Raw genomic sequence first — 24,182 nt, 5'->3', positions numbered from 1 at the left:
TCATCTGAATACGAAAGAATTCTCATTCGCCATTTTTTAATTTTTCAGATGGGAAAAAAACCTATATTTGATCATAAAATTACTCCATGGTTATAACACTAGATGCCAACAAGATATTGCTGTACATTGCCCAATGGGTTTCTGTTGGTGATATGCCCTGCCGAAGTTCGCAGCTGGATAATGTATGTGATGGTTAACCCGTTTGGGAATTAGGTCTCTGCATAGGTCAATGAGACTGAAGGATACAATTAATATGAGTACAATGTGGGAGTGCAAATGCAACTCTTAGAAAATGCTAAAGTTCAATCTAAAATAACATGAAATGAAGTAAAAAAAGGATACATAATAGGATAGCCACAGTGAAGTTTAGTATTGTTATCCACATGGACATTAACTAAGGAAAAAAAGGCTGATCATACTTATTGAAAAAAAAAAAATACATAATATCAAGTCTTTCTCACCGTCTCTTCTCTATTTCAGTGAAAGTGATATGTGAAAACCCATTAATCTCTGATGTAAGTTTCATGTCTGTTAAGCAAGTCACATGATGGTTGTTTTGTAGTTTTTCTGTGTGTTAGGACAGCTTGATCATTTTCATGAGAAATGTAAGGGTGTCACTCTTCTTAGACACTGGTACCACTATCCAATTAGGAGAACTTTAGAGGTTGTAGACAATTATACGAGAGACTGTGTACAATTGGATGATCTTTGGGCGCTGAATTACTTCTTAACCAAAATTGGCAGTGAAGGTCAAGTGAACTCATAAGTTATTTTGTTTTCTCTATTCTAAAATTTGAAACTGAATTCAAAACCTTGACTGTTTTCCTTACACATTTGTTCTTCTGGGTACTATTTTGTATGGAGGGTTCTTGCTTGAATCCCCTTTGTTATTTTATTTTTGGATGAACCTAAATAAAATATTTTCCCATTTCTACTTTCTACTTTTGAGTGTGTAGAAAAAGGTGAATTGATATCCTTCAGTATCTTTCCAGACACCCTAGATTCCTCAACAGCTGCTAAAAGGTCCCTACTAATAATGTGCCACAGTTTTTGGTAGAAATCAATAGGGAAACCAACAGGCCTGGGGCCCTTACCAATTTCCATTGAGTACACAACTGATCTCAGTTCTTCCTGGACGAGGACCCATGTTTAGTCAGCAGCTGCTAAAAGGTCCCTACTAATAATGTGCCACAGCTTTTGGTAGAAATCAATAGGGAAACCAACAGGCCTGGGGCCCTTACCAATTTCCATTGAGTACACAACTGATCTCAGTTCTTCCTGGACGAGGACCCATGTTTACTCTGTTATCGGGATTTGAGATATCAAAAGGCTCTGTTAGCAGGTTTTGGTGGTAAGATTTTGCTGCTGTCTTAATACACAGAGCTGATCTGAGTTCTTCTATCCAGCCTTATTCTAGATGTCCTGTTTGCTTCTCTTCTCCCTTCGGTAGTTGTGTGAAAGAAAGCAGTTGTCACGGACCAGAGCTTTCCCCCTTCATGGTTCATTCATCAGACAGCACCAGTGGGCTATGATATCCTCATGGCTGTGCCTTTATGGTCCTTAGACCTTTCTATTCTTTTTCCTCATGGCTAAGATCTTGTTTTTAGATATATAGGTCCATTTTTATAGGAGATTGCTTTTGCACTCCCCTTTGGAGCAATAGTATGTATGTAGAAGGAAAAGCAATTATGATATCGCTATTGATTTGCCAAACCATTGTTATGTACTTTTTCAGGTCTGAAGATGTGTAACTTGTGGTTTAGCTTGATACATTCTCTTGTATACCAGTTTACTTTGAATTAGTAAATATCATAAGCCCAGTAGTGATTTAAGTGTATGTCTGCATGGCAAACTGCATTGGGCTTGAAATTTTCTAAAAAATTAAGTTGTATTTAAAGGAATATGGTGTCCAAAAAAAATAGAACTCCAAACATGAAATCTCTTTGCTCCTTCGAGGCTTGAACCAACATCTCTTTAAGAGAAATTCAACATTTCTAATTTAATAATCCTATCGGCCTCTCTTTGTACCTTTTGGGACAATTGCTAGTAATTAGTGAAACAACTCATCATTAGTCTATTTGTAGTTAGACTAAGTACAACTAGTTTAACCAAGTCAAACTGAACACAACTCCATCAACTCCACATCCAACTCCACCAAACTCAACCACATGAGTTCTAACTGAAGTCCTACATGCAATATCTCAACTGACCCACAAAGAAAGCGTATTTCCTTCTGACAGCTGCATGTGCCACATCTGTAGCTCAAACTGAAGTGCTCCAAGAGGATAAGATAAAGTTTATAGTCTAGAAATTATTATGAGACAATAATATTTGACTTTTCTATTTTTAGCCTGGAAGTCTAAAAATAGACTTTGATCACTCCGCTGTGAACCAGAAATAGACGTCCATCTATTTTTCCCAACATGACCAATCATCCATAAACAACATCCTGCAACTCATAAACCATGATCCATATGTCTAAAAATAGACTTTGCACCATAATTTGCCTGCGGGCCCACTTAGTGAAGGCGACTCCTTTCCACTAAGCTCCATCATCTTGTTGCATTCTCAACATATATATCTATTTAAAAACATTCAAAAAAGAGAACTGGGGTAGGCTATCACTAATCCTCATCATCTGAGTCAACTGGAGAGGGGTCCTTCACAGTGGAACCGGGAAGTTCCGAGTGTGGAATGAATGGGATGTTGTTGTTTGATCCAGCCTAATCTTCCGCTCTGCTGCTATAATTGAAACTGAATTTTTTCCAATTCCCTCATGAGATCTGACTTCTCTAAGTTTCCCCTAGGGCCTTCATGCTGCTCTGAATGGGTCTGTGCACGCTGATCCAGAGGATACTGTTCTATGGCCTTCATTAGTATGCTTTTCATAATCCAAAATAGACGAATTGCCTATTGATACTGGGTTACTCTCCCCCTCATGTACCCAAGGTCTGGTGAAACCTCCTGCCACTCGTCCAGGTCCATCTCCTCTTCCCCTACCTGGCGAATTTCCTCCTCCCAATTTGCAATTAATTTTTTTACCGGGTTCGAGATGTCAGCATGATAGGCTTGAGCGACTTCATCGATGATGCTCGTTACCGCTTTACACCCATTGCCCCTCCCTGCCGCCCTGCTAGAAGAACTGGGCATGCTACCCTGAGCCTAAGTGCTCTTCCTCTACCTCTCGCGACTTCTATTCCCAGATCCATTGTTTCTTTCCCCCTTTTCTCATGCCATACTTCTTCCTCGGACTGTCAACTTCTCCTCTCCTCCCTGGACTTTCCATCTACTCTTATTTTGGGATGGGGGACGGGAACTCGAAGCAACTAGTAGTCTTGTCCCTCCAACATACCTGCTACTGCTGTCTAGGTAAATCCTCTCTACGGACAGAGACGATCCCTCTAACCCAATGAGTGGGTCTAGCAACCAAAGTGGCAATCTACCAAAAACTTTCCTAAGTTACAATTGAAAAGAGAAACAAAGAAGATGGCCTACCTCGTTCTGATGCTATCTCGATCTCCTTTGTTGAAGATCTTGAATCACTTGCATCATGGGCTCATTCCTACTGTTCATAGTGTTTATGCACCTGCACAAGAGATCAAGACACAACAAGGCATGCAAATACAAATATCATATTCAAAAGTAACCTACTTAATTGATTAAGGAATGTTAAGCTAAATGATACATGAGCATACACATTTAGGGAAAATGAACCAGCAGTTGTATATTAATAAAAAATAAAGGGAAGCATACAACCAAGCCTTGATGTTGATATGATCTCCTTGAATGAATATCCAAGTCCAAGATAAGCTCTCTAAGCACTCCTTCTCCAAGCCAAATGAGTAGCATATAGGCACAATCTTAGCATAAGGGTGCAAATAGACATAGACCAACCATTTGGGAATGGGAGAAGATGAATATATAGGCTGGGAAAGGGAGTTAGGATCTCTCCAAAGATAGGAGTAGGCCCTCATCTCAAGGAGGTAGGTCATAGGGATAAGACCAAGAGGCCAAGTTGGGAGAATTCGACCTCATCTATGCCAAACAACCTCCATCTCGCTGCTCTGGAAGCTTCTAGATCATGAAGCTTCTCATCCTCTTTGGGAAAATTGTCTTTTTGGGATCATCACGGGTATACAAGTGAACAGAGCGATGCCATCACGGGTCAAGTACAGTGCAACAGGCGATCATCATTTTTTTAGTCTCATAAGGGCGATGATTCTCAAATTAGGGTTTTAGAGCTATTTCCTTCAGGGGAAGCTCAAGGAATTTTCCAATCAATGTCTTAGGAAGGATCTGAGCTACATATATGAATGAGTACACTGCATAATGGTCATGTTTTGGGCACTTTGAGGTATGTCACGGGGAAGTGCAAGAGGTGTGACAAAATACTGTGTAACAGATTCCCCCTAAATCATGAAGGCAGAATGAGGAGTGATGGTTGAGACGCTTTACGAGCTTTTGCAAGGATGAGGACAAACACTGCCAGGAGACTTGCAAATCAAAGACTCATATACATATACATATATGATATCAAAAACATGAATCCACGGTATGGACGTAGCCATCCGAATGATAAGGACTATATGAAAGGATCCATGGTATGGGCACAACCATCCAAACGAGAAGGATCATCTATGAATCTAAGATCCAAGGTATGGTCACAACCATCTGATATAGAAGGATCATTATAAATGTAAACTCCCATGGTATGATCACAAACATCCGTATAGAAGAAACACAAGTACAATCATGAATCACATATAACTCCATGCAACCTGAGTCATCAGACAAGACTCAGGGTCTTGCGCTCCATCCCAACCCGATCAAAGTACAAATTATAACATGTGAATGAATGTGTTGAAGTCAAACATGCTAGAAAACCACCTGATTACCAGCCAATGATGTGGATCGTTAACATGTATGAGAGAAACCACCAATAATGATAATGGCTCTCAAGGTACAATGATACAATCCGTGAATGTGATAATGAGGTTGAAGTCGGACACACGTGGAATCATCCGATCGAAGGCCAATGATGAAAACCTGTCGTTAGGTGTGAAGAACTTGCAATTAAGGCATGCAAGCTCTAAGGTAATAAAAGGGAGTTTCTAAATCATCTTCCTGGATAAGGAACTGAAGTCAACAAGAAGCAACCTGTCGAAGGAGGGAAATGATGAGTCCCCCATCATCAAAACGAAACAAGGAATAAAGTGGAATGAAATGAATAAGATCCAAGAATGTATCAATGGGTCAGACAATGTACAGGTAAATAACTGCAGATAGGGCTTCTCTTGAACGCTGGCGACACGAGTCTAAAGTGTGGCAGCATTTCGCTCAACATAGGACTAAAGGTCACGATGACAAAATGGAATAGTCAAATGAGAGGAAAAAATGGATCACCCAAACTCAGGAGGACAAGAGACTGAGTGAGGATTTCCCAAACTTGACACGCAAGTAGAAGAGTGTCATGTTCAAGGGCGACATGCTGCCTATACAAAGGATGTTTCATTTTCATTTCCCCCCCGCTATTTCTAGCGAGTACCCCAAATATTTTTAATCACAAGCTTGAAGGGGATAACATATTCTTGTCATGTAAGTTCATTCTTCGAATGAATCCATCCTAATAAGTTTTATGAGTCCTAGGAAGGAGAAACTCGATCTCATCACGGTGACAAGTCTTTCGTCATAAAATTTTAACGAGTCCGACGTAAGAATAAATCCGTATCTTTTTCATATTTAAAGAGTTTGAAAAAGAGACGAAAAAGAAAACTCCATCATGTCACTTTTTGTAATTTTTCCCTCGAACCCGAAAAGGTATAAAATAATATTTGAGAGAACTTCTTGACCATATCGACCAAGGTGTAACTTTTTCATAAATAGTCAATCTCAGCTCAAAAAAGGGGTAAATGTATACTGAGACGACGTCAATTCATTTAATTTAACGAGTTCGAAATGACAAGTGCTCGACGATCTTTTCATGTTTCGAGAGTCAAAAAAGGGCTTAAAGATGACTCCAAGGGGGTTCCTTTTTTGTTTATTTTTAACGAGTCTGAAAAAGAGATAAAACAAAAACTTGTGTGAATTAGTAAAAAATGATCACTGTCCATCAAAATTACCTGTAAATGCACAAAGAGATTCAGCCATCACTGATATTGAGAAAAATATTAAAATATTAATAAAATATTGACAAAAAATTACTTCAAAACTTATAAATAGACCAAAAGTAAAAATATTTTTACCATTCCACCCAAGTAAATTTTGAGAGTGCATTTGTGCCCTAATTTGCTCGATTTTCAGGTGACCAGTGTGGGAGACCCTAGGCATCATTTTGCGAACCATTTGTAGTAGGTAAGAGGTCTATCCTTGCTCTTGCAATTCATCATACTTTTATGCATTTTTAACGGAATTTTGTATGCTAAAAGGAAGGATTTTAAAATGTCGGTGATCATCGCGGGTTTCCTCATCGGACCTGCGATGATTGCTCCCAGGCCAAAGGCCCTCGCAATGATGTCCCTCTGTTAATAAAAACAGGCGCGATGGAGTTGAGTCATATTTTTTTTTTAAGAAAATCTCTTCTTTCAAGAAAAAATTCTCAGTTTTGACCCATGAAAAAGGCTTTAACTTGTGTTTAATGATGTTTTGTAGGAAATCGTGGTTCTAGAATGGAAAGAAAGAGGCCATGAGGCCGAAGACCACTAGGCAGCCCAGGATCCAGAATGCATCAATGCTTTAAGAAATTGTGGGTTGTTGAAGTTCTTCAGGACCACAAGATTGAGAGCTTAGATGGAGCTGTTGCTGTATTTGATCAGCTTATGGGATGTTGATCGAGAACTCTTCATAATAAAAGACCAGGAACTAGTGTTGGAAGAAACAAACATCTATTTCATTACCGGATTGTCTAGGAGGGGAGAGAGAGTCCAACTCTTTGGATCTTGCCCAGGAGGTGAAAGTACTAGTAGTCTCGTCAGGAGACATTTCCCAGGTTCAGATATGACCATGGGCAGGAAAGTAAAGACAACAACAGTCACTAAACTTCCCTTGAGAACTATATTTTTCACCATAGCTCGTGTATCTGGCACGCAAGCTCTCCATGAAGCCTCCCAGTCGCAATTCTGTTATGTAGTAGATTGCTTGACTCCCACAGTCTTCAACTGGTGTGGAGGACTGCTGGATAATATGAAGAGGCAACTAACCAAAGGTAAACGAGGGAACTTGAAACAATTTGGTTTCAGTTCAATACTGGTTACTTTCTTCCTAGAGTGGATGCCCGTGTTTTGGAACCAATTTGCAGAGGTACTATATCCTCTCCCCCAAGATCCACGGCTAGTGTGGTGGAGTCAACTCATGCCTCGAGGAGGAGGGGGCAAACATATGCATTTCCCTCCACAGTTTTCTGGTTGGCTACTTCACCAACTAATTGTTGTGGATGATTATGCTTATGCCGACACATATTTCAGATGGGATCTACCTCTGCCACTGGGAGAACAGTGGACTGACGTAGGTAAAACTTGTTTTTTGATTTTTTCAAGTTTTATGATTTTTTGTAAAAGCGTAACTGAGATGCAACTTGTGATAAATGTGCAGGTGTTGGACTAGAAAGACCGTCTGGCATGTCGCCAATTCCATGACGAGCAACCCATCAGATAGAAGGTGCCAATTACGAGGAAGGGGCGGACCCCTTGGTAGAGATGGAGCGTAACCTGGACATGATTACCCAAGGGATTCTAGAGTATGCTACCATAGACGAGGTGCCACTACGATGGCAAAGGCACACTGTAGGAGTATCAGCGAGACTGCGTCGGCTGTTGGGCCGAGTGATCAGAGCAGTCGCATGCTACCATGAGCATCGTGTGGGATGATAGCCTTCCTAGTTATTTTTGCACATTTTGTAGGCTTTGAAAGCCAAGTGTCTCAGAACACTTTATTTTTTGAGATTTTGAAGTAAACACTCTGATAGACACGATATACATGATGATGTGATTGGTGTAATAAATTACGCAAATGCATCTATTAATGCATTCAAATTGCGTGGAATATGTTGATATGTGATAAAATCAGAATTTCTTTCCAATAATCGAACACATAGATACATATGCAATATATATGGATTTCTTACCGAATAATGATTGTTTAACCATAACACAACGATTTGCAAATCTAACTTGACAACTGTTGAAAAGTGTGCAACAAGGAATGCTAAATTTAGAATGTGCTAAAAATAAACCTGCTAAAAATAACATGTCTAAAAATAGCACTTTGGCCAGTGAGGTCATTGGCCACATTGGGTGATAGGTGAAACTACTAAAAATAACATTTCTGGGTCCCTTCCTATTTATAGCAGTCCCTAGTCTATATATAGGAAGTAAAATTAATTTTTGTCTTAACAGCACTTGGAAATATTAATTAATTAATTCAGTTGAGTTAATTAGTTAAGGAAATTCGAATTTGAAGTCTTTGTGAGCATGCACATGAGTTGTCCCATTGATTGAGGAATTTATCCTTAATTTCCTCCACTGATTGAGGGAATAAGTATGAGTTCTATAATGAGAGAATCAGTTGACTTAGTTCTAACTAGTCAAGTCCAGTTAGATTATTTTAACAAGTTGTTAAAATAATAAAATATAGTTTGTTAATGCTTGCATGCATGTGACAACTATTATTTTAGATAATTGAGAATTCACTCATGGATAACTGTTGCATGTCAGTTCTGTCAGAGACCCAGTTGAGATCAGATGTGGGATAGTGTACTATCAGATGCTTGACTATTTCTAGTAAGTAGTTTTTGCATGGTTGAGGAACTAGTGTCCTCAAGGATTGCATAGTTGGACCATAGGTTGACTTGGTATGTTTGGAATTAATTGCATATGCTTTTGCTATTATTTCCTAAGCAAACTGTGCAAGGAAATAGGGATTGGACCATAGGTAAAGCCTTTATATACAGGGCTTGGTTGGTTCATGAGACATATCTTCATATCTTCATAGTTCATTGAGAACTGAATAGCTTGAGAGATGATTCTTTTTGTATTGTGAAGAGGATTTCCACTTGATTGATAATACATGGTTGGGGTTTTATGCTGGTGCTTTCCCCTAGATATATCTTGTGTTATGTGTGATTATTTCTCTTGATCAGTTATGCATGTTTCTACTTGATGTTGCTCATGAATTCGATTATGCTTCCGCTTAATGTTTTGTAGAAGTAGAACAAGTATTATGCTTTAGGACATTGCATATATCGGTTTGTTCTACAGGTGAAATTTCTACATGGTATCAGAGCATAGGTGATCAAGCAAGAACAATATACTAGCAGGAGGAATTCAAAGTTTCTTATTCTTGATATAGATCTCAAGTTCTTATCACATCTATTTCATCGATGGCATTCTACGGTTTGAGGCTTGAGTATGCCCTTGATGGCAAGTCAAACTATATAGCTTGGAAGGATCACATGGAGGCAGTTTTGGAAGATAATGGCCTTAAGGATTTCATTGATCAAGAAATCCCTAAGCCTACTGACAAGACTGAGCAGGTGGAATGGAGGAAGTGTGTGGCTACAACTAGGCGAATTCTCTTGGAGGGAGTGCGAGATCACATTGTCTCGAGCCTCCATGGGAAGGAGACTCTGCATGCAATGTGGAAAACATTGAAAGATTTATATAAGAATAACAATGATCAGAGGAAGCTGGCACTGAAGGACAAACTTCAAAATATCAAGTGTGAAAGGGATGAGACGATCTCTATGTATCTGACCAAGCTCATCGCATGCAGGGATGAGCTTGCAAGTGTAGGGATCATGACATCGGATGAGGATATGGTGAGTCTAGCACTCCTTGGCCTTCCTAAGAGTTGGCATAACTACCAGGACTCGGTGAATGGAAGGGAGAAACTGCCAGATTGGGAACAACTATGGTTGGATTTGATGCAGAAGGAGATCAGATGGAGCACTAGAGACAATTCTTCATCTATGCATGATGAGGAGAACTATGCCTTAGCGAGTAAGATGAAGAAGGGGAAGGAGAAGGTTTCTCTTTCTGAATCTAGTTCTTCCAATGATGGGAAGAAGGTTGACAAATCAAAAGTGCGATGCTTTCGTTGTCATGAAGTGGGGCATTATGTTGCAAATTGTCCACGGAGGAAATCCAAGAAGGGATCCAGGGAAGGATCTAAAGGTGAGGCACTTGCTTCACAGTTTGAGTTGGATTTCACACTCTTCGCATGCATGGTTTCATCCATGGTGGGAAGTGGTTGGTTTCTTGATAGTGGAGCTTCTTTCCACATGACCGGCGACAAGAGTTTGTTCAATACTTTGGAGGAGAAAGATCTCTAGATACTCATAGAGATGGGTAATGATGAGAAGTATAATGTCTCAGGTGTAGGCACGGTTATTTTTCAGAGGGAGAATGGAGCTCGCCTTACCTTGACCAATGTCAAGTATGTACCAGGACTAAAGAGAAACTTGGTGTCGATCACAATACTGGAAGACAGAGGCTATGATGTAGTCTTCAGTAAGGGAAAGGTTTTCCTTAGACATATCATCATTAGACAGGTGAAGTAGATTGGTTCATGGGTCAAGAACCTATATGCTCTTGAGGTTCAAGATGCATGCAAAGCCTTGAGCAGCAAGGCAACTGATGGAGACTTGATGGTTGAGAGGGAGCGTATATTACCTCTCAACATGTAGAGCTAGAAGAAGTCTCAGACAATTGTGGAGGAGCCACGATTGGTGCAACAGCTTCAGGAGGTTGTGGAGCAGCCACAACAAGGGAAGCTTAGAGGAGATCGAGTAGAGACATCTACCCATGCAGAGACCTCTAGTAGGAGGAAACTTTGAGCCAGGTGGGAAGAGGGATTGCATGCAGCCATACCTCCAGGTAGGAGGTGGGGTGATGTAGAGTGATTGTCCCAAGGAGGAGGGGCAGGATCCTTGAGGTACCCAACCTCTTGGATGAGACCTTGCTACAAGAGCCCCGATATGGAGTAACAGAAACTGACTAATTTGGTAGAGACAGATGCGGATGGAGCGGCAGAGAGAGCGACAGTGCAGGGAATCCCAGGACAGCGCATAGCTAGCAAGTTGCAGCAATGTGAGAGGAACAAGTGTTTTGCACAGTGCTAGGTAGCATAGAGAGGTGTGCAATGGTGTGAGATGCATGGAGATGTTGCAGTAGCGCAAATGTTAGAGAGGGAGCACTTGTCAGAAGCAGGTAGAGCTTCAACATCAGAGTATGTTCCTAGCTCAACAGAGTGGTTAGTTGGGAGTGTTTTTGTTCCAAGTGTTGTTGGAGCAAGTGGACCGGGTAGGTGTGTTGCATGCAGAACATTCCAGAGTTATAGGATCGGGTTCGAGAGGAAGCCTTTCTTGTTGAGAGGGAGTGTTGAAAAGTGTGCAACAAGAAATGCTAAATTTAGAATGTGCTAAAAATAGACCTGCTAAAAATAGCAGTTTGGCCAGTGAGGTCATTGGCCACATTGGGTGAGAGGTGAAACTACTAAAAATAGAAAGTTCTAAAAATAACATTTTTGGGTCCCTTCCTATTTATAGCAGTCCTTAGTCTATCTATAGGAAGTAAAATTAATTTTGGTCTTAACAGCAGTTGGAAATATTAATTAATTAATTCAGTTGAGTTAATTAGTTAAGGAAATTCGAATTTGAAGTCTTTGTGAGCATGCACATGAGTTGTCCCACTGATTGAGGAATTTATCCTTAATTTCCTCCACTGATTGAGGGAATAAGTATGAGTTCTATAATGAGAGAATCAGTTGACTTAGTTCTAACTGGTCAAGTCCAGTTAGATTATTTTAACAAGTTGTTAAAATAATAAAATATAGTTTGTTAATGCTTGCATGCATGTGACAACTATTATTTCAGATAACTGAGAATTCATTCATGGATAATTGTTGCATGTCAGTTTTGTCAGAGACCCAGTTGAGATCAGATGTGGGATAGTGTACTATCATATGCTTGACTATTTCTAGTAAGCAGTTTTTGCATGGTTGAGGAACTAGTGTCCTCAAGGATTGCGTAGTTGGACCATAGGTTGACTTGGCATGTTTGGAATTAATTGCATATCCTTTTGCTATTATTTCCCAAGCAAACTGCACAAGGAAATAGGGATTGGACCATAGGTAAAGCCTTTATATACAGGGCTTGGTTGGTTCATGAGACATATCTTCATATCTTCATAGAGAACTGAATAGCTTGAGAGCTGATTATTTTTGTATTGTGAAGAGGATTTCCACTTGATTGATAATGCATGGTTGGGGTTTTATGTTGGTGGTTTCCCCTGGATATATCTTGTGTTATGTGTGATTATTTCTCTTGATCAGTTATGCATGTTTCTACTTGATGTTGCTCATGAATTCAATTATGCTTCCGCTTAATGTTTTGTAGAAGTATAACAAGTATTATGCTTTAGGGCATTGCATATATCGGTTTGTTCTACAGGTGAAATTTCTACAACAACTAAATCTCTAATGCCAAGAGAAATTGCTTCTGACAATAGTTCAATGACTGCAATGTATTCAACAATATTAGTAGGTTTTCGACTAAGGCATATACCTTATAAGTCAATCAACTCGCCATCAGGGGCAAAGAGTGCCCAAGATACGAAATATGAATTCCGTGTGCTATGACAAGCACCATTAGCAAAACCGAGATAATGACTTGACGACATTTGCAAACTGATTGGAACACAAGGTAAGTAGAAAAAACACATGTCTGCAAAGCAAATAAACACACCAAGAATAAAAAAGCGCACACTAATGAATTCACACACTAATGTACAAAAAGTTATTACATGAATGACCTCGCGTAAAAAGCACAGATGGAGTCCATTTTCAGATTCGGGTAATCGATCAACAAAGAATAAAACTAGAGTTTCACCGTTGACATGACGTGTAAGCATCGACTCAGCCAAATAATAGAGTAAAACTCATAGAAGGCTATGCCCCCATGCCCCCTGGGCGAGTGAGGGTTACGAGTCATAAGATGAAAACCCCATTGCGATAATGGGAAAATGGTAGAGACTCGATGAAACAATCTCGTAAAAGGAGGCATGAAAAAATTAATCTCATGACGAGAAAAAGGTGCCCCCAATTGAAAGATTTTGACAATTTCAGGTTGAACTGAAATTTCAATGGGTAGAGTTGCAGTAATGATTCCCATATTACCCTCAGGCAGGACTTCGTGCACCAAAATAGGTGTTTGAAGTTGATGTGTTGGGCAATGAGAAAGGAACGCTTCAAGACATGACGACATCTCACTGAGGCTGGGAAGAAATGAAGAATCATGATGTAGATCGTTCCAAGGAGTTTCATCCAGAGACATAACCTCAATGATACTCTCGTTAGTGGGGAATGTCTCGTCCAAAGGATCTGGCGAATCCCATGAAACAAGCCAAGGAGTTGGCACATAAGTATCCAGGTTCATACTGAAAACAACATGACTTTCTGAAGCGGCCGTTGAAGCCAAGAAAATTTCTTGATAGTCTTGCTCTAAAAAAATCAACGACATAGAATCACCAAATGGATCAATTTGATCTGGGGTAAGAATAATCCAAGGATCTTTAGATACTGAGATCATATTGACCGAAGTGACATTTGGAGGTGGGAGAGTAAAAGTACCCATTAAAGTAGAGTCTTTGAAAAGACCTGCCCCCACACTCTCATAAGGAATTTTGGTATTTCCCACATATGGGACATTGTCGTTCGATGAACCAGAAGAGAAAAAAGACAGTTGGTCGACGGTGACAATTTTTCTTTCGTGAGGAAAACAAAGCACTTAGAACAAAGAAGAAACCACAAAAAACATAGTGTGGGTCCAACTTTGCCCGAGAAGAAGGTTGTAATTGAGACTCACGTCTACAACTTCCACTTCTAGCTCAACGGTTTTTCCTTCCAACGTGATAGGAAAGTTTGTGAGAATACCATATGAACTGGAGACTCTGCCATCAAAGGTCTCCAAAGGGTTTGGGGACTGATTGAGAGGAGGAGAGCCAATGGCCTTCCAGCATGAAACAAACATGATGCAGGTGGAAGCGCCTTCATCAATAACAATTTGATGGATCGTTTTTCCTTTAATGATAACTTGAATTAGAAAAGCAATTTGAGAAGGAAGACGAGGAACATGGTTTCAAGATCAAAGGTAATTAAACTCAAATCGACAGGATCAACAACACCTATAGCAGACAATAATGATTTCCACTGCGTTGGACATGTTTGGAGAACTTCCAAAGTAGACATTGCTGAAGGCGCTTGAGATAAATCTTCAATAATATTATAATGCTGTGCAACTCTAGTATTTGGATTATAAGATGACTTCTGAAGTACACCTTTAGGAGGTGGTCAGGTTACGGATTCATTGTTAGGACACTCAATATGGAGCAAACCAAAATTGGATGGAGTGGAAGTAGAAGGTATATCGGTGAGTTCTTTCTCCACCGTTTTCTTTTGTAGGGTTTAATAGTTCTTTGTTCGAGTAGCAATCAAAATAGGTGATGAACCTTGCATAATGAAAACTTGGGAACCAGAAGAGGTAGAGGATTGCGGTTGGTCTACCAACTGTGTCAACTGATATGGAAAAGCTTATTTCAAAACATTAGGCATCCCTTTCAATAAATGGTTAACCTCGGTACATTGGGACGATACTTGGTATAATGGTCTTCCTCACAGATGAGGCAAGGATATTTCACCTTTTGTTTACAAGCATCATCAACAGATGATTTGGGTGGATCCTATTTTGGGGTATCAGTTTTGGCTTTACCTTTACCCTTTTTCTTACCTTTTGAGGCCTTATTTGATGCGGTAGACTGAACAACATGTACCTTGGAGGTTTTACCTAGATTTGACGATTTTTTTAAAAGGATTTTTTTCCCCTGGAAAAATCAGTATATTTCATTGATTATCAGTAATTACATGAGAGTCAGTTTATCATGATGTTCAGTACCATTCAGTTGCACTACCACGCAGGGTCTGCATATCTGTATACTATCAGTGAGTTTTCATCAAAAATTTACAAAAAAATATCAGTCTATGTCTGTATGCTGTCTATACAAATAATAAAAATAAAGTAACTATGATGCTGCCCGCTGATCCAGAGTTGGATACTTTGGATCTATATAAGGCCGATGGTAAAAAGACTGCACTTGTAGATCTTTTTTCTCTTTGATTTCCCATGTGCCGCTGTCCATCAACGCCGCCTCCTTGGAAAGCTTGTCGGCACTCCTGTTATGCTCCCTGTATATGTGAGAGATGGATATATGGTTAAATGCTGATTTAAGTTCAAGTGCATCTTGTAAGATAGTGCTGAGTGTGTGCATGTGACACAATGCATTGCCATTTATCCAACTGATGATGAGCTGTGAGTCCCCATAAATGTTGATATTTGTGCAGTGGTGTCTCAGGGCGAAATGGAGAAGGTGGCGTAGGGTGATGAGCTCTGCAAAGTTGTTTGTCCCTGCCCCAAGCCCAGCTTTGATACTATACTGATGATGTTCATTTATGTGGATAATAAACCCTCCACCACAGCTGTTTGAGTTTGCCGCACCATCAAAGAAAGCCCAGGGTATTGTGGAGTCTATGGTAGGAGGTGGTCCAGGCATACGGTGTCACTGAGGAGGTGGATCGGGCAGTTCAGAAAACGCAGCTATGATGTGAGCTTCCAACAAGGGCCAATGAATGGGCTTGTTTTCGAAAATGCAGGAGTTGCGGGATTTCCATAAAGCCCAATTTATAATGATAGGCAGGTTTATCAGTTTCGTCCCACCATTTATCTTAGTCCATTCCGTCCAAGCATGAATCACATCCTGACCATTCCAATCGCCTGCAAATTGAATGTGCGCTTTAATGTTGCTCCAAACGGATCTGGTCGCTCTACACTGTAAGAATAAATGGTCAATGGTTTCAGATTCAGCGTTACACATTACGCACCAGCTGGGGCCATGAAACCCCCGTTTCATGAGCTGGTCACCCGTGGGGACTTTGCGCCGCAATATGCACCATGAGAACAGTCTAGATCTAGGAGATGCGGATAATTTCCAAATGAGCTGCCACCAACCAGCGCAGTCGGGTGGTTTTTTGCCCTCAATAAGGTGTAGGTAACCTTCCTTGGGTGTATATACACCGTGATCTGCTATGTGCCACATGAGTTCATCCGAGCCCTCTGTGATATGAATATGTGCTTCCAATAATGCCTCTCTGTAGTTGTCCCACGTCTCATGCCATCTCAGAGGGATGTTCAATTGATTCGCGGTTTTCCATGCCTGCCGAAACATATCAGAATGTTCCGGATCCGCGATCTGGGCTAAGACCTTAATGTCGAGGGTCGAGAGATAGTCGATGAGTTCTTGTGGAAGCAAGTGACGACCACCACATCCGGACCAGGGGTCTAGTCCAATTCTGATTCTGTTTCCAGCCTTAATTCTCCATACCAAGTTATCTCTGATGAGGGGAAGAGAGTGGAGTAGAGCCTTCCAAACCGAGGATATGCCAGATTTATTCCAATTTGGTAGTCGAGCCCAATCTAGTTTGGAAATAGGCCAGATGTATTTATGATAAGAGATCGAGGCCCATAGACTATGAGAGGTTAGAAGTGCCCATCCCATTTTTGCAGCAAGAGCCATGGCAAAAGACGAGAGCTCCTTTAATCCCCAGCCGCCCCATTTTTTTGGAATAGCAATCTTGTGCCATCCAATCCAAGCAAATGTACGTTTATCTTGACTCCCAGCCCAAAGATATCTATTACAGAGTTGCTGCAGTTTTGCTAGAATGTTGCGGGGGATCCATGCCATGGCCATCCAGAATACAGGGGTAGCTTCGAGGACAGATTTAATGAGGATTAATCTTCCCGCCCTGGAGAGGTATCTGTGGCTCTAGCAAGACAGCCTCTTCTCAATCTTTGATACTAACCAGACCCAATCCGCAATCTTTTGACAGGTCGGCTTAAGCCAATATCCCAAGTATTTGAGCCCCCGATCCAATGGCTGAGTATTGAAAGGGAAAGCCATTCTAGCAATGTGAGATTCATTTACAGAAGTACCAGTCAGAGTGATAGTGGATTTTGCAGCGTTTACTTCCATACCCGTGGCCTTGGAAAAAAGAGATAAAATGCGTGCGAAAGCAGTAGAATCATGGATACTGCCATCCAGCAGTATGAGAACATCATCAACAAAGAGGAGATGGGTAAGGTAGCAGATATCAGTTATCTTCAGACCTCGGATGTCTCCTTCCCTTTTGGCCGAGATGAGAAGTCTGCTGAGAGCTTCAATGACCAAGAGGAAAAGTAAAGGAGAGAGAGGACATCCCTGACGAAGCCCCCGCTCAGAGTGGAAGAAATGGGATGCAGAACCATTAATCAGAATGCTAAAAGTAGGGGAAGTAATGCAAGCCATAATCCAATCGATGAAAGGGATGGGAAAACCAGTATGAATGAGGATCATTTTGATATACAGCCAGCTAACCCGATCAAAGGCTTTGGATAGATCAATCTTTAGCAGGATACATCGGAGGCGTTTGGTCCAAATGGAGTGAATAGCTTCTTGAGCAGATCCAATGGCTTCATGAATTTGCCGGTTTTCTAAGAATGCAAATTGTTGAGGAGATATATGCCGAGATAGAATGGGTTTGATCCTATTTGCAATAATCTTAGAGATGATCTTGTAGAGCACATTACAGAGGGATATGGGGCGAAATTCATCAAAAGAGGATGGGTGATCTGTTTTGGGAATAAGAGCAATGAAGGTGGAGTTGATGGCATGATATATACTTCCGGTAGAACGGCTTTCTTCAACCACCTTAAGAATGTCCTCGCCAAGAAGTTCGAAGAAAGCAGCATAGAATTCGATTGTCCATCCATCCGGGCCTGGGCTCTTCTCCTTTTTGAACCATTTAATCGTGCTTTCTAGTTCAGCCATAGTAACTGGTGCTGCTAGGTCATCAGCATCATCCTCCTCAGTGAACCGAGGGAAGTGACCAGCCACATTGATAATTTCTGCTAGGTTTGTGCCTGCCGGAGATTTGTAAAGGTTCCTGAAATGAGATGTCCCCAGGTTCGAGAGTTTGTTGAATGTATCTGCTATGCCCCCCTCAGGCATAGGAAGATTCCAAATGGTGTTTGCCACCTTCCTCCCCTTCGCAAAATTGTGAAAAAATCTTGAATTTTCATCTCCCGCTTTCAGCCAGATGGCTCGACTCCGTAGCCTGAGAGATTCATCCCTCCCTTTTAGGATGATATTCCTTTGTTTCTCCAGGTCCACCAGCTTATTCTTGTCCTCCTGGGATATGAAACCTAAGTTTCTATCATCCAATAGATTTTCCAATTCCAATTCGATCTTAGATAGGCTTTCGTCCTCCCCTTTCTTTTTCTCCTTTGCCCAGTTTATCACAAGATGTTTTAATTCAGTAAGGTTTTTGACAAAACCCCTGGCAAAAGAAGATTCTCTGTCTATGGGGTGAGCATTCCAATATGATGTGATCAATCCATTGAAACTGGGATCAAGAAGCCACTGATGGTTAAATTTGAAAGGGGCTTTGGGCTTCTGATGGGACCCAAGGATTTCCAAAGCAATAGGGTGATGATCTGAAATACCCCCAGTACAGACCCATTGTTTGAAAGATTGCAGCCGATGAATCAGGGGTCCTTTCATCAGAAAACGATCCAACCTTCTAGCAAGTGCTGCATTCCCTATTCTTCTGTTTCGCCATGTGGGCTGCTTCTTCTGTACAGGGACATCAATGAGGTCATGCTGTTCCAATAGTCCACTAATGTAGTCTGAGATGGGGTCTCTCTGAGCAGCCTCTCCCCAAGATTCGGAGAATCCTATGGAAAAGTTCAGATCCCCTCCTATAATGATGCGATCCGATGCAAAGATGTTTCTACTAAGGAGGTCGCTCCAATAGGGTTCTCTGTGGTGACAGGGTCCGTAGATGTTAATGATTCTCAGAGAACATCCAAGGTCACGACAGAATATATCAGCACCAAGGAATCCCTGACCACCCCAAGAAGATTCCAATTTGATAGATATAGGATTGATGCCGAGGGCCAGGCCTCCAGACCTGCCCATAGCATCCAAAGCAATATAATTCCATTTTGTTCCAACCATGGATAGAGCCCGAACACAATCTTCTGAGGATCCAAGTGTTTCTTGTAAGAGGATGATGTCCGGGTTCTCGACTTCAAAAAGTCGTTTTAGGGCCAGCCTTTTTGGGGTGCTAGCCAGTCCCCTACAATTGAAAGAGATAATTTTCATGGAGGACCAGATTTAGGGGGGTAATCGGCTCTAAGGACCCCAGTGATGGTGGCTTGACGCCCAGCGGCAACTTCTGCGCTAGCATTTTTGATGGCTTTTGAAAGGTTTGATTTGCGACCACGAGATGATGAGAAACCAGGATCCAGAGAAACAATACCCAATCCCGCAGGTGGGGGAGGATCCGGTCGATGCGCACGGGGACGAAGGGAGTATGGATAAGATGATAATGATCTAGAAGATGACGGCGAGGAGGGCGGAGAGGTGAAGGGAAGTGAGGGCGAACCAGAAGATATTGAAGGAGGCGGGATGGGGATATCACATTGTATCATAGTGCATGCAGAAGATGAGAAATGCGCATATGATAAATCAGATGTGATAGGGAGAGAGATAGGATGAGTACCCGAAATATTTGCGGCCGCTGCAGCTGCCCGAGCTCTGGTCAATGGAGGCGACGACGCAGGCCGATGATGCACGTGCTCAGATGCTGGCGGAATGGGAGTAGATTGATGAACAGACGATCGCGCTCCAATAGTACGCCCCGAGGTTCTTGGTGGAGTAGGAGCAGGTGCAGAGTCCCCTCCAGCAGATGGTCTTGACTGTTTCGGCCTCCCTTCCTGACCGATAATCAGAGGGCAGTCCTTATAAACATGCCCAATTTGGCGGCATTTGTTGCATCTGAAGGGTACCCCTTCGTAATCCAAGAGCTGTGCATTACTGAAACTTCCCCATCGCAATGTCATCTTGCCCTCCAAACCCTCTCTGGTATCCAAATATACCAGTATCCTAGCCATGATCTTTTTATTTGAATTCATGTAAGATCGATCATGGTCTAAATAGGTCCCCAATGCATTCCCGATTTTGATAAAAGCTTCTTCCGACCAATATTGAATCGGAAGGCCCGGAAAGCAAACCCAAATAGGGCCCGCCCCTATCTGCTCACGCTCAGGGTCGAAGAGAGGGCTCCATCTTTTCAGAAGTACAGGAGCTGCTTCAATATGCCAATATTGCGCCAGGACAGTATTGGTGTGTTCTTCTTCAGCAAAATGAATTGAAAACCATCCCCTCGGAAGTTCAATAACCTCTGGCATGACTGTGAACATTTCTCCCCAGATTTCATTTGCCCAAGCCTTTAATCTTTCCGCCGAGAAAGATCGCCCACGAACGTGCCCTACTAAGGTCGTGCGAGCCAATGCCATGGATTCTTCAAAATTTGTTGGATCACCGAGTTGAACCGAGATATCCTTAGCCGTTTCCCTGACACACTTCGTTTTCTTCGATCTCGGGGCAGTAGGATGATCTGCAAGGGGGTGTGAGCCAGAAACCCTGGGAGAGCGGATTAAAGCTTGTGGGATGAGGGCCGACGTGCTGAAGCTGCCCGATGATTTGATTGTCAACGAGACGGGAGGGTTTGGCCGCAGATCCGGGGCATCCGAAGAGGGGATAGAGGGATTCGATGCAGGGGATATCCCTACGGAGATGACGGGGAGAGGATCATGAGGGATATGCTGTTCAGGAGAACCATTCTGGTGGGGAGAAAAATCAATAGTGAAGGCGGCAGACGAAAAGGATTGAAGCAGGGCAGCGGGATCCGGGGATGTAGGCGGAGCTTCAGGTAAGAACGGGGGGATGGATGAAAGTATGGGAACCCTTGAAACAGCAGAAAAGTCGGTGGAGCACCCGGTAACGGCATGAGAAGAATAACCAAATATGTCAAAACCTTCCAACGGGTCGGCGGAATAGTCGACCATCTCGGTCTCCTCGCTATACTCCATTCTAGCCAACTGTTGAAAATTCCGTCGCTGTCAGGTTCGAAACCGCTGAAAAGATAAAAACCTCACTGCGCTGTCCAAAAACTGGATGCCCTAGTTCCCTCGAGCCTGCAGCTGAGGGTTAACCGAAACCCTTACGGCTAGAGCGCGAGACCTCCATCCCCCCTTGGAGTAGGTCTTAAAAGGATTATTGGAACCAGTGCCTGAAATAGATTTTTGCTTTGAAGAAGTCTTAGTGGAAGTCTGAGACACTAAACTAATGACACCATCAATAGGTGGTACATCGGGAGACTTTGAGGCTATCGGATCCGAAGATGGCCTTGGAGCATCAGGCAACATCTCATATAACGTGCCAAATTGGGAATAGACTAAGTCTAGATACTTAGCACTTGCAACAGCTTGGTCCTCCTTGACACATCCACCCATTGATATATCTGCAACAATTTTGTTTACAAATGATTTCGTGAACCATTCAATTAACAACTCATCAGGAATCTTGAATTTTATGAGGCGATATCGATGTCTCCATTCATAGATATGATCAAAAATATGGGTCGCAGTATCTTGCTTAAGGGATGTGAGAAAATGAGTGCCAATTTCATACCGAACTGACAATTGGAAATGGGTGAGGAAGGCCATAGCTAAAGATTTAAAGTCAACATAGGTATCTCGAGGCAACTCGATATACCATTTTGCGGTAACACCTCTTAAGTATCTCTGAAAGAGGCGGAGACGAATAAAATCGTCAACATATAAATTTGAAGAGGACCATAAGTGATATGTCATCACATGGGCTTGCGAGTCCTTTTTAGATCTTTCCTTCAAACTTAGGGAAATCGCTTGGAATTTTAGTTGGAACGAAGGCAATTAAGGTGAATGAAAGATAAGATCATTTATGAGCCTCAAGACATCAGGCAGTTCCAACGTAGCCAAGAATGGAAATTGCGGATTGAATGACATGTAGGGCCTTTGAGGAGGCCCAAACTACGGGTTCCAACCTTGCTAGTAAGGATTTTTCCCCCACAGTGGAGGATTTTGACCATACGGGATTTGATTTTGCCCCCACTGAGGGTTACCTTGACCATAAGGTGGATTTGGTCTAGGGTAGGTTTGATATTGACCTACCATAGGTCGTTGATAAGCATTATATGCGGCATATGGGTTGTAAGGTTGTTGGACCTGTTGACCCTGGACCTGAAGAGATTGGCCCTGCTGCTGCAGGGGTTGACCTTGTGCTTGCAAGGGCTGACCTTGTTGATATACATATTGAGCTTGCTGCAGAGGTTGACCTTGTTGCTGCAAAGGTTGACTTTGCTGCTATAAAGGTTGACCTTGCTGCTGCAAAGGTTGGCCTTGCAGATACAAAGGTTGAGTAGGCTACTAAATAAACTGAGTTTGCTGCTGCAAAGGCTACTGAGACTGCTGCAGAGGTTTCCCTTGCTGTTACAAAGGTTTCCCTTGTTGCTCTAATGGTTTCCCTTGCTGCTGCAAGGGTTGTTGGATAGTTCCTTGGGATATACCTGTGGGTATTGGAAATTTCTGAATTGAATCTGACCATATCCACCTGGAATAGTGGATTGGCCAGGCTGGACATAAGCTCTTGCTTGTGGAGTGTAATATGTATTGACCAAGGCTTGCGAACCATATGGGATGTAAACTTGTTGGAGTTGAATCTGAGCCGTATAAGACTGCTGATACTAGATATTACCCGACCCAAATAGACCAATAGGGTTAGGAATGCTACCATAATAAGGTTGATTGACTCCAACCATGTGAGTTTGTAATCCACTCACATTGGTTTCACCTGACACAAGAGGAATATTCAGATTTTCCCCCTAGGCGGTGGCACATTTTGTCCACTTGACGAAGGGGTGGAAGAACTAACTGAAACCTGACCTAAAATAGTCGGTTGTACCAGAATAGATGGTTGAAACGACGGTACAGGCTGTGATGGAATCGTAGGTTGAACAAGAACTAACGTGACAACAGTTTGTACATAAATTTGAGAGGTCGCATTTGGAATAAACAGACCAGAAGTAGGCATGACATTGGAAGACCAAATGGAATATTGATACAAAGATGAAGCACTAGGAGTTCCTGAAACTAACTGGGCTAGGGTTGTATAACCAGGTGGAAACATGGGTCCACTAGTTTCAGGAAGTGTGTGAGATGGGACTCTTCCTATAAAAGGAAAACCTTCTGGAGGAAATTCATACCCTTGTTCATCATCGACATGAGGAGTATGAGTAGCGAAAACTTCTAAATGACCCAGAGAAGAGGTTGGGATCTCACCTTCTGAATCCATGGGTGGAAACAACTGGCGAGGAGGAATCCAAGATGTATGAGGAGATAACTCCAAAGGAATACTAGTTCGGTCGTAAGGACTGTAAGGACGCTGAGGAGATATCACAATAGGATTGAATAACAGATTTGGTAGATAAACAACAAGCCTCTGCGAACTCTCAGGGGTTTGCAGACTCTTAGGGGACTATATTGTAGAAATTTTGATTGTAGATTAACATGATTATGCAATATAAATAAAGAAAAATACTTAATCTACTTCTATAATCAAACTTGCAGAAACTTAATCGATTTGAGCAAGATCAAGCAGAACACATATAACAGAGAAGAAGAATCAATACACATGAAACACAAAAGAATACTCTAGGGAAAGCCTCAACTAAAAACCCCGCTATCTGTATTATCATACAAGTGGAAATATCTCAAGATTACACAAAGCTTTAGCTCTCACATCTATCCAGCTCTCAGTACAATCCCTCACTGCTGCTCATAGACATAATAGACTGCTCATATGCCTTCTCCTCTACCCTCCAAGCCTCCTATTTCCTTGCGCAGTTTTCCCTGGGTGATCCAGCTGTAACCTTGTGTGACACTGATCTCACACACTGCTCCAACACATTGTAAAACTGCGCAAATCTCAAGGAATGAATTCCTTCTGCATGCAAGAGATTTTCTTATAGGAAAATTCTTTCAACTGATAGTACATTGTCCCTGTCTTTAATCTCAACTTGGTTTTTGTCTAAATAGACATGCATGAGTTATTTATGAGATAATCTTCAGTTATCTAGAGTACACTAGTTGCATGCATTAACTGACTAAACTCACATTTAGTTCCTCAAATTGTTTGGAACTAATTTAACTGGACTTAACT

At 41.8% G+C, this 24,182-nt stretch overlaps 1 protein-coding gene across 1 annotated transcript; it reads right to left on the bottom strand.

The window, feature by feature from the left end:
• Positions 1 to 15,068: 15,068 nt before the first annotated feature.
• On the bottom strand, positions 15,069 to 15,596 carry LOC149243968 (uncharacterized). Its single transcript, XM_089371361.1, has one exon. The coding sequence runs from the start codon at positions 15,594 to 15,596 to the stop codon at positions 15,069 to 15,071; it is 528 nt and encodes a 175-aa protein (XP_089227487.1).
• Positions 15,597 to 24,182: the final 8,586 nt, after the last annotated feature.

Source organism: Pinus tabuliformis, chromosome 8 (assembly GCF_031772625.1).
Source record: "Pinus tabuliformis cultivar Carrire ecotype Pingquan chromosome 8, CPIR1, whole genome shotgun sequence".
NCBI lineage: Eukaryota > Viridiplantae > Streptophyta > Pinopsida > Pinales > Pinaceae > Pinus > Pinus tabuliformis.
This window is presented reverse-complemented; position numbering and strand designations above follow the sequence as displayed.

Bases quoted from the DNA above. Each gene is read 5' to 3' on its own strand.
- LOC149243968 (XM_089371361.1), bottom strand. From the start codon at position 15,596: ATGCCTGGACCACCTCCTACCATAGACTCCACAATACCCTGGGCTTTC.